The sequence below is a fragment of the Prinia subflava genome, chromosome 25, assembly GCF_021018805.1.
Source record: "Prinia subflava isolate CZ2003 ecotype Zambia chromosome 25, Cam_Psub_1.2, whole genome shotgun sequence".
NCBI classification, from domain to species: Eukaryota; Metazoa; Chordata; class Aves; order Passeriformes; family Cisticolidae; genus Prinia; species Prinia subflava.
Genome location: NC_086271.1, coordinates 4,635,125 through 4,646,422, shown reverse-complemented (window position 1 = coordinate 4,646,422; position 11,298 = coordinate 4,635,125). Strand labels below are relative to the sequence as shown.

Sequence of the window (11,298 nt, the reverse complement as noted above, 5' to 3'; positions counted from 1 at the left end):
TCCTCGGCAATCCCTGGGATGCTGCTGTGAGCCAGAGGGGTTTGGGGCCGGCATGGGAGTGCAGATGGGTTTGGAAACACAGGCTGGGGACCGCTGACGCTGGTGACGGTGCCGTGACAGCGATGCCCACCCACCCCCTGCCCCCAGGGAGTTATTTTTAGGCCTCAGCCCTGTGAGCTCATCCTCGGAGGATGCTGGAGGCTGAGACACCGGAGTGTCGGCATCTTGCTGAGCACAGGGCTGCAGAAGCTATTTAGGGACAATTTGGGTCATTGGGCAACTCCCAGCTGGGCTGTCTCGACTCCTCAGCCCGAGGACCAGGAGAGAGTGGATTCCCCTGAGCACCTCCCCATCTTGCAGCCCCTCCTCTTGGCCCTGCAGGCTGTGGTGGCAGGATGACACCAAAGGGCTGGACGCCCCACACGAGTTCCCAACCCACTCTGCAGTCCCATCCCAAGGCTCTCGGGCTCGTCTGAGGCCAGCTGGACCTGTTCCACAGGCCATGAGGGGCGTTGAACCCACACCCTGTTTGCAAACAGGCTGTGCTGGCACCCACGGGTGCCCTGTCCTGCTGCCAGGCTGCAGAAGGCACCCAAGTCACGGAGCAGGAGCAGGGCAAACCCCGCATCCGGCTGGGGTGGTGCGGCTGCTTACCTGCAGAAGGCTGGGAAGGACATCCCATCCTCTGGCTTCTCAGCAGCGGAGGCTTGCAGGGAGGTTTTTCAGGGCCCAGATGAGTGGCTGATCAGGGACATCTGAAATAAACTCATCTCCAAAGGCAGTGATGGTGGGGAAGCCCCACCATTAGGGGCACGTACATTCCCAGCGTGGGTCCCAGGGGCCTCCACCTCCATCCATACATGTCCATCCTTTCCCAATGGTGGCCAGCTGGTTTCCAACCCACTTGCCCCAGCTGAGAAAAAGGATGGCAGCATGTTAAACACGCATCAAAGCTCCCCTTAGTGGAAGGGATGGAGCTGGAGCAGCAGGTGGGAGATGGTGTAAAGAATCACAGAGGAGTGGGTACCTGGAGCTTAAATTATTTCCATGGCATTCAATCTACCCCCAACACCCATCTTTATACATACCAGAGGAGACAGCAGAGAAGTGCTTGTAGTAGAAATAAACTCATTTACTATCAGAAATCTGAGGTGTTTGCACGTTACAAAAATAAAAATGTACAGTCACTGTCATAAAACTCACCTTTTTTTTTTTTTTCTCTCTCTCTAGTATAAGTTAGTGCTTTTACAAACAAAACCAAAACAGAAGTCAGAGCTAGATTTCCAGCTGGTACCCCTCCAACCACTCTGCCTCTGGCCAGTGGTCTCACTTGGGGATGGGGATCCACAGAGACACCCCTGATGGCACTGGCAGCGCTGCCCAGGGTGGTGGCTCCCAGCCAGCTCAGAGGAGGTGGGATTTCCAAGCAGGACCTCAGGAGGGAACTTTGGGCATGTTTTTCTTGAGTTATTCAGAGCACGTAACGTGTCCACGCTGCTTTCTGGCAAGCGTGGGAGAGCGGGTGAGGCCAGGCCTGGAGTGACGTTTGTACCAGCTCGGTGCCCTGCCTGAATTCATTCCTCCCAGTTATTTGTCTCACCCCAGTGACTCTGCCATGACCCTCACCACAAAGCCAAGCTCCCAAGAACAAAGGGATAAAAGGTGCAAGTCCGGTCTTAACCCAGTCCTGTCCTAAACACACTGCAGGGTGGTATGCACCACCCCACAGATGTCCTGGTTGTCTTTGCCCCCTGTGGTTGTGACGTTGTTGGTTGGGACAAGAGCCCCCCATGGAGGGTGGGACCACAGGAAGCTCCCAGTCAGCCCTGAATGGTCCCAGTCACCCCTGACTGGACACAACTGGTGACAGGGTGACGGGGCTTTGTCTCCACCAAACCACTTCACAAAAAGGAGGGATGGGAGAAACCAAAGAGTGGTTTTGGCCTAAGCCAACATCAAATGTGTTTGCCTAGTCCTGAAATAGAGCTTTTACAAAATGTCATGCTTCCAGTGCTGCAGCCCAAGCAATTTTCATTTTTCGGGGGCAGGAACCTTCCAGGCAGGGAAACCATGGACCTGGGATCTGGGCTCTCCAACCCAACAGTTACAGGGGAAAACACCAAGAGCACCTTCTGGTGAAATGTTTTGTGGACATTTTTTCCAAACCCAGGCAGAATGGGGTTAAGCTCAGCATCACTTGGAGCTCCTTAACCCAGGGTTTAGTGCTGGCAAATTTTGTCACCTCTGAGGGACAGCAATGGGGACGTGGCAGCCCTCAGCCAAGGGGATGAACACTGGTCTTTGCTGCTGGGCTGGAAACATGAGTCACCAGGAAGGGGGTTAAAAACAAGACATGAAGAGCTCACCTTAAATTTTAATGAGCTGGAGATGACTATTAAAGCCAGCAGCTGGAAGCTGTAGGTCCCTAAAAGCTTTTAAAGGGTGACTGTTGGGAAGCACTAATGGGTTTTTTGGAAGATGTTGGCCCCGCTGGAGAAACCTGCAGGGGACCTGCTCGATGGTACCAGTGCACTCCAGTGGGATGGAATACCCATCAGCACCCTGGTTCATGAGAAGGCAGCCCTTGGACAGGAGCTGGGAATCCCATCCCTGCTCTGCCAGCTTGAAGCTGCGAGAGCATTTCTTCAGGGATGCAAAGCTGTGTGAGACCCTTTCCCGCCCTGGGTGATGCTTGTCCTTGACATCTGCGTCGAGCTGCTCAGCAGAACTGCAGCTGGCTCTGCTCATCCGCCCAAAGCCCCTCCTGCCTTGCCAAGGCACAGAGGAACCTGGGCTGCTCCTGTGCCAGGCGATCTGCAGGTGGAATTCTTTGGGGGCACCTTTTGCACGCGGCGTTTTTGCTTTGGGAAATGACTCAAGGCACTCAAGGCCCCATTTTTTCCCCAGATTTGGTCACTTCAGTGTTGATCAGAGGGGCAGGCTGGGATGCAGAGCCAGAGATCAGGGTTCACGTGGGCAACCACAGCTGCATCCTCCCGAAAAAAATACCGCAAAACCAAGCAGAGGAGCGTGTTTGACCACGCTGGAGCGGGTGCTAGCCCAGGCACCCCAAACACCCAAAGCCTCGGGCCCCAGAGCACGCTGTCCTCCCTGCACACGCAGGATGAACCCTTCTGCTGCAGGCAGAGCTAGGATTTCAGCTCCTTGGAGAGTGTGTCCGTGTCGCTGCTGGTTCCCAGGTGGCTGTTGGGCACGATGCCCAGCGCCACCTCGTTCTGAGGCTTCCCTGGCATTTTGTTACCCGCAAACTTCATAAATCGCTGCCCTGCCAAGAAATACAAAATGGGATCCAAGCAGCTGTTGGTGCTGGCCAGGGGACGAGTCACCTTGTAGGCCAGATTGATGGCGTTGAGGGTCTGGCAGCTCAGGTCCCAGCTCCGGAAGGAGTAGTACAAGGTACGAGTGACGTGGAAGGGAAGGAAACAAACGATGAAGACCACCAAGACGATGATGATCATCTTCACCGACTTCTTCTTGGAGCGGGACAGGCGGGAGATGCCGCGGGTGGGCTGGAGCAGCCGCCGGGCCATCAGGCAGTAGCAGATGATGATGGCGAGGAATGGGATGCAGAAGAGCAGCACCAGCATCACCGAGCTGTAAATGACAAACTGCCCGAAGAGGTCCTTGCTGGACGTGTCGTGGCAGGTGATGGTGTCACCCTTGACGCTGGTGGTGACGAAGAAGAGCACGGGGGCCTGGCAGGCCACGGTGACGGCCCACACCGCCGCCGACACGCGGCGCGCGTGGCGCACGTGGCCCCAGCGCAGCGACTTCAGCGGGAAGCAGATGCCCAGGAAGCGATGGACGCTGATGCAGAGCAGGAAGAGGATGCTGCAGTAGAGGTTGGTGTAGAACAGGAAGCGGACGATCTTGCACAGCCCCGCGCTGAAGGGCCAGTTGTCCCCCATGGCGTAGTAGTAGACAAGGAGGGGCAGGGAGACCACATAGAGCGTGTCGGAGATGGCCAGGTTGAACATGTAGGTGGTGGAGGCGTTCCAGGTCTTGATCCTGAAGATGAAAGAGTAGAGGGCCAGCAGGTTGAGGAAGAGCCCCACCACGCACACGATGCCGTAGGAGACGGGCAGCAGGACGTACTTGAAGTCCTCGTCAAACACGCACTTGTAGGGGTTGTCATCCGTGCCGCCTGGGTCCGAGGAGCTGTTGATGATCCTGGTCCAGGCTGGAGGAGTTGTGAGGTTCTCCATCACCCTGGGGGAAAGCAAAGAGGCTGTAAGGACACGGAGGCAACGGCTCAAGAGGGCAGCACACCACTGAGCACAGACACCACGGCCTCGTGGTGCTGGTGATACAACTGGGCATGGAGGAATTATGGTCAGGTGGATGAGGTGAGTTTTATTTAACCTCATTCTGCATCTGGAGCACAGAGGAAGAACTGAGCTGCTTTAAAGTCACCACCAAACCCCAGGCCACACGTGGGAGTCCACCTGAGACCTCCTGCAGCCCAGTCCAATGTCCCAAACCGACCTTCCCACCAGGTTCACACAGAAATTTGGTGTCCTGCATCACAGAGCAGGAAAGATGCTCTGTTCTGTGTTTAAACAGCCACGAGAAGTGACTCAGCTGAGCACCACTAAAAAACTGGTCCTGCTAAATTCCAGCAGATGGAAGATTTGAAAGAAAGGATTAGAAAGTGGAATTTCAGCAAGCAATCCCAGAGGCCCTGTAATCAAACCTTGCCAAAAGGAGCCTGGTCTCCACCACAGGGGCTCTGCCTGACATGCCTGTTGATGAAGATGATGTCTTTAACGGGTTTAGTGCTGGGCTGATGGTGGCCAGGTCACAGTCCTGGCTCCCTGGCCTTGAGCCCTGCCTGTGCAGAGCTGGATTCTGCATGGGACTGATTAGCTGGGAGGAGAAAAACAGCCTTGAAAGGGTCTCTGCAGACACACAGAGCCTGGCCTGTCTGTGAGGAGGGACAAGGGCCCTTTTGTGCCCTGGGCTCTGCTGACACAGGATCTCTGAGCGAGTCCACAGGTCAGGAATCAAATTAAGATGCATTTCCTCCCTTCCCGTAAGAGAAGCCAGGTGATGTCCCTGCTGTTCCCTGCCTTATGGGAAGCCTGTGGAAATGGGGGGTTACAGGGAGATGAATCCAGCCCAGGAGCTCAGGGACCAGGAGCTCCTACAGCAGAAAAGGTCTGGGGAAAGGTGCCCTTGGAATGAACATGCAGGATGTATCCTAACCCAAACCTCACCAGGATTTTAGGTGGAAAAGAGCATTCCCAGCCTTTTCAGGTAAAGGGCTCAGCTCTAAGCTGGTGCCACCATGCTGAGGGACAGTGTGGCCATGCCCTTTCACACAAAATGAACACCAGATCCAGAGCTGTCCTGCCCCTACCTCCAACTCGGATCCCGTAGGGAAAGAGGCAGTGACAGTCTCCTCAAAGCTGCCAGCCTGGATGATCTCTCACCAAAGCAAAGCACTTTGGTACTAAAAAGCACCTTGGCAACTGTTTGCTGAGGGAGAAGGGATGAAGTGATGCTTCCAGCCCGTCACAGGGGATAACTCCAGTCCTTGCTCCAGGGACCGGATTAAACAACCTGTCCAGAAGTGCACGGACACCATCCCTGATCCTGCTGCTTTCCTCTTGGAGCAGAGCAGGAACAGTGCTGGCTGAGGCTCTCACACTTCCCAAGGACAGGGGTGGAAACCACACACACTCACACCCCAGCTGATCTGCAACATCTGCCAAAACCCCAGTATAACTCTGAGAACCCCTCTGTGATGAAAATCAGGAGCCAGCACTGTCCTGGCCTCAGGGTTTTGCTTTTCCTGCACTCACTTCAGCTTTGCTCCCACCCTCTTCCCCCGAGTCCCCAGCAGCGTGGCTGTGGATGGACAGAGTTAACAGAGCTCTGGCAGATGGGAAAACATTTTCCAGCCGCTCTCCCCGCAGATTCTTCCTTTCCTCTGAGCTTTGCAGATCTGTGGCCAGCCAGGGAGAGGTGGCCCACAGACCTGGCAGCCGATGAAACGGGTTGGACAGGCCACCGTGGCCGAGGGAAGCCACACAAGACGCCCCGAAAGGCACAGGGAAGGGTTACAGAGTGCCAGAGGCCTCAGCCTGGCACGGGATTTCTCCATCTGCATTCCTGCTCTCCTCTGCACATAACCCAACACTGATGGGGGGAGATTGCCCTGAATTCCAGCTCGTCTTCCTGCAGGCTCCTGAGACCCCAGCGAGAAAACCCAACCCTAATCCAAGGTGTGGAATCTCCTCTGGCTGCCCAGGGCTGTGCCAAGTTCCTCATCTCCATCTTCAGGACAAGGAGCAAAGAGTGTTTGCTGCTTGGTTTGAATGGAGCCTTGTCCCTGCTGTTGTGCTCTCCCTCCTTTTCCTTCTGGGAACGCAAAAGCCTTTCTTTTCCCTTTTTCACCCCAGTTCTGCCCAGAACCCCTCGGACAAAACCTGCTGTGTGTGCCGGGCCCGTGGCTGCAGCCCACCCCCTCCCTCCAGCCCCGCTGCATCCGCAGGGAGCGAGCTGGAGATGCCAGCCAAGGCAAGGGAAGGCACAAGAGCTGGCAGCTGGCACTGCCCTTTGCTGTGCCCACGGCTGGCACAAATGCCAGCTCTGACAGTGACACCCCGAGCCCCCAGCAGGGATGAGGGGAGGGTGAGAGCAGCAGCAATCCCCGAGGATGCCAAGCAGGATAAACCCTTCTGTGATCCCCAAAAGCAAACAAACCACCTGCATCTGCCTCAGCACTTCACCTCCCAGCCCCTTCTCAGGTCACAGTGCCAGGTTTTTCCTCTGGCATTGGATGCAGGTGACCAGGCACAGCTTTTTGGGTGCCCTCCAGCCACCCACACACAGTTTCCTCCATGTTGAGCCACGTGCAGGTTGCAGTGGCTGGACCATCTCTCTGCAGTGTGGCCTTGGACCTGTTTATCCCATGGGACATGGGAGTTTTTTCCCAGAAAACACGTACCCTCAGTGCCAGTGGATGAAGGCAGCACAGGAGAGGAGCCTGGTGTTGAGAGGAGCCTGGGCAGATCCCTGCCCTCAAATAAAGCACCCACAGGCATGTGCAGGTGAAGTCAGCATCCCAAAATGTTCCTGTAACTGTATCTGCCAGGGATATTGAGACCAGCCATTATGGGAGAGGAGGGGGCTGTCACGGGAGAAGGTCATGGGCAGCTGAGGGATGGGCAGCACTCCAGAGGGACACGGCAGGACAGGCACTGAATTGCCAAGCACAGGTCTTGACTCCTGGTTTCTGCTCCATTTTTCAGCATTCCCAGTGCCATCCCAGCCATGTTTTGTGCTCAGGAATTTGCCAGGCAGCAGCAAAGTCACTGAAGACAGCAAAGCACAACCAAATCACAGCAGAGATGGATAGGTTTTCACAGGGGGCTGATGGGATTTAATTTGCCTTCCCAAACAATTAATGTGGATTAATTTACCAGCAGGACCTCAGAGAGGCACCCCTTGGTTGTGCCACAGCTCCCACTGTTTTATGCTGGAGGCTGAAACCACGATCCCTTCCCCGCGTCCTCTCCCTGCCTCCCTTCCAAAGGACACACAGAGAGACGTGGGTGTTTTCCCTGCCCTAATTCAGAGGCATTTAGTAGACTCATCAAAATCCTCGCTCAGGATCAGGAACTACTCGAGACTCTGGGAAGCAGACGGCCTGGAATCGTTTTGCCCTGCTCTGGGACTGTGGTTCAAACGCTCTGTGACCACAAGCGAACAGGCAGTGCATTGGGATGCTCCCCAGCCCGGCTGACAGAGCCACTAGATGGGACCCGGCCGAAATCCGAGCCTGCCCAAGCTCCTGGCTTTCAGCTGCCCTTTCTCTTGGATCCTTTCTGCCACGGTGACCTTCAGAGCCTTTCTCCTCCAGGCTGGCCCCGGCCGCCAGTGTGGGCTGAGGATCTCCCCAGCTGTCCCAGCCCCACCACCCCCAGTGCTTCTCTCCAGCGATCCCAAGGCAGGACACCTCCAAAATTCATTTCCAAGCAGCTTCAGGGGCTTTATCCATCTCCCTGCCAGGCAAAATCCCTCCTGTATCCCTGAGGGTGTGATCCACCCCTTCCTCCATCCCCAAAACAGCCAGAAGACCTAATTTAAACCAAAACCTTGCAAAGAATCCGTGTTTCTGTCCCTACGAAAAAAGCACCTTTGGAGGGCAGCTCCACCCCAGAAGTGGAGCCGCTCCACTGAGGCAGCCACGTGCCTCAGTTTCCCCTCCTGTCGCCAGGCTGAGAAACAGTAGAGCTGAAGTTGTTTTCTCCATGAAAATGTTTTTCTGGGGGTGTTTTGGTTTCCTAGAGGGTTTTTCAGTAACCTGATCCAAGCTAAAAGCGGGAGAGAGAGTCTGGAGAAAAGATATAATTTAAAAGAACTTTAGGACTTCGTTTGGAGCTCAAATAAAATGTTTTGCTTTGAGAGAAACTAAAGTGGATTAAAAAAGCATTAAAACCATGGGTGACATCGGTCATTAAGGCCACCTCCATTCAGCTGAACCTGACTCCATCCCCAGCACGGCAGGGCTCTGGGGATGGATCCTTCTGGAAGCAAACATCAACCCTGGCCAACATTTAATCCCTTCATCAACCCTTCCTGCTTCAGCAGAGGTGATGCTCCCTGCCTGCTTTTCGCTGCTGTGGGATCGGGGTGGATCCTACCTGAGCCCTCAAACTTCCAGTTTTACTTATTCCACAGGGAAAACAGAGCATTTCTGTTCTGAAGCACATCCTTTGGCTTCCTGGAGGTAGAAAGGTGGTGTTTCTACCAGGACCTGGACTTTTGGTTTTGCCCTCCATGACCTTTTGATGCCAAAGGCACTCTGGGGGACAGCCAGGATAACACGATTACACGGCACCACAGAAAACCCCGCCGGGGGTGGACTTTGGGGGATAATTCCCTGCTCCACAGGCAGCACTCTGTGGAGGAATAGGGTCTTTGCTCCATGGGAGGTTCCCGTCCAGGTTTTGGCGGGGGCTGTTCAGCCCCGGGGAGGGAGCCCAGCGTGGCCGGCAGCACGCTCCGCTGCCAGAGAACTATTCATGGCTTTGGCTTCCTGTCAACAGCCCGAGATAAAAATCGCGCCGGGCAGCGACAGGATAAAGCCACTCAGTGCCACCACCGTCAGAAATCCCCCTGGGGCTTTTGTAACCCACCAAGCCCCGCGGTGCGCCCGCGCTTTGGGGCTCAGCGCCCTTTGGGGTCTCTCCCTTGGCACTGGAGCCCCCTGAATGAACCCATCAGCCACCCATTGCCTGAGGGAAAACAAGAGGAATTTGGTGGTAATGAAACGGCCCAATTTTGGAGCCAGGGCCACCATCCCCCAGTGCTGGTGGCCCAAAACAGAGCCGCGTTTGCTGCTCCTCACCTCGAGTACAGGAAGGCGGTGGGTTGCCAAATGGCTTTTGCAATAAACTGATAAGAACACTGGAACAGAAAGAGAAATACGATGTTTTGCCCCCAAAGTTGTTCCTGCAGAGATGTCAGGCAGTGCCCAGCTCCGGGAGGAAAGGTGTTTTGGAAGTTAGGAGTTGCTAGAAGGAGTTTGAAATCAGAGTATCACCCACTGCAGTCGAAATTAAAACGCTCCCAAAGGAATTACACAGGGAGCCCAGCATGCAAAGAGGTGAAAAAACACACGGAGCAAAGCAGGGAGCCAGCTCCATGGTTTAACCAGAGCTGTGTACGGGAAATCACGGGTAAACAGCCAGTGAATTCCCCAGGGAGGGGAGAAACTGAGCAGCAAAGACGTTATTGTGAATTAACGCATTAAAAAATCCACAAATTCAGGTGAGGAGGAGCAAAAGGAGCAGGAGGCTCCCCTGAGTGCCCACTCTGAACCCTTTGCGCCAGCACCCGCCCATGCCAGCGGCTCCCCGCCACTGCCCTGTTTTGGGGCACTTTGGGGCTTTCGGGCAGTTCTAGTGGCAGGACGGGCAGTACGCGGGGCTGAGAGAAGGAGGGCAGGAGAGTCGGGCTGCGGCTGTGTCCGTGCAGTGCCCCCTTCCTGCTCTGTGTGCGCCGGGGCCGTGTGTCACCCCTGTCACCCAGACAGTGCCACCACCGTGAGTACGTGCGTGTGTGCGCCCGTGTCCATGAGGATGTGCTCACGGGGCTGTGTGCGTCCCACCCGTGTGTGTGACTGTGTGTGTGTCCCCTCCATGTCCCCGCCGGTCCCTCCGTGTCCCTCCATGGTCCCTCCATGGTATCTCCATGGTCCCTCCATGTCCCTCCATGGTATCTCCATGGTCCCCCTATGTCCCTCCATGGTCCCTCCATGTCCCCCCGTGGTCTCTCCATGTCCCTCCATGGTCCCCCCATGGTCTCTCCATGTCCCTCCATGGTCCCTCCATGTCCCCCCCGGTCCCTCCATGGTCTCTCCATGTCTCCCCATGGTCTCTCCATGTCCCTCCATGGTACCTCCATGGTATCTCCACGGTCCCCCCTGGTCCCCCCCGGTCCCTCCATGCTCTCCCGCTTGCTGCGGCCGCGCTCACCGGGCGATGCCGAGCCGGGGCTCCGTGCCGGGGCTCCGTGCCGGGGCTCCGTGCCGGGGGCTCCGTGCCGGGGGCTCCGCGCCGATCTCCCGGCTCAGGAGGGCGGCGGGGGCCGCGCCATGCCCGGCTTTGGTCCTTGTCCGCCCGGTGCCGCCGCCGGAGCCGCAGGGACGGGGCGGGCGCGGGGCTGCACCGCCCTCCCGGGCTGGGAACGCTCGGGACGGGGCGGGAGCCGGGCCAGAACTGCCCCGCCCGGGGCGGGGACCGCGCCTTCCCCGGGGACGGGACGGGAGCTCTCCTCCCGGGATGGGGACGGGTCTGGGATCAGCGCTGGGGTCGGGACAGGAGTCCCACCGCCCCCTCTCTTTCCCCCTCCGGAATGGCACGGGATCGGGATTAGGGCTAGAGCAGGACTCCCCCGCTCTCTCCGCCGGAGATGGGAGTATGGATGGACCGGGACACTGACCGCTGTCCCCTTTCTTCCCCGGGAATGGGACCGGGATAAGGGCTGGGACAGGGAACCGCCCCCATCCTCCAGAAATGGGAGCATGGATGGCATCAGAATCGGGACTGACATTGGAGACTGACGATTCTCCCCAATCCTCCCCCGGGGATGGGACCGGGGATGGGGCCGGAGTTAGGACAAGGACAGGACCCCTCCCACCTCTCTGCCCCGGGAATGGGACCATGGATGGGATTGGAGTTGGGGCGCACTTCCACGGGTGCTGGGGCCGGGAGTGATGGCAGGAATGGAATGTTGGAACTTTTCATCACTGCTGGAACCAGGAGG

The 11,298-nt window shown here is 56.7% G+C and overlaps 1 protein-coding gene across 1 annotated transcript; it reads right to left on the bottom strand.

Annotated features, from left to right (window-relative positions):
• Nucleotides 1–1,108: 1,108 nt before the first annotated feature.
• P2RY2 (purinergic receptor P2Y2) lies at nt 1,109–10,715 on the bottom strand. Its single transcript, XM_063419286.1, has 2 exons — nt 10,509–10,715; nt 1,109–4,230 (listed from the first exon to the last, which is right to left on the bottom strand). The coding sequence occupies exon 2, from the start codon at nt 4,224–4,226 to the stop codon at nt 3,150–3,152; it is 1,077 nt and encodes a 358-aa protein (XP_063275356.1). The 5' UTR covers nt 4,227–4,230; nt 10,509–10,715; the 3' UTR covers nt 1,109–3,149.
• Nucleotides 10,716–11,298: the final 583 nt, after the last annotated feature.

Excerpts from the sequence above, each read along its gene's own strand:
- P2RY2 (XM_063419286.1), bottom strand. The coding sequence starts at position 4,226 with ATGGAGAACCTCACAACTCCTCCAGCCTGGACCAGGATCATCAACAGC.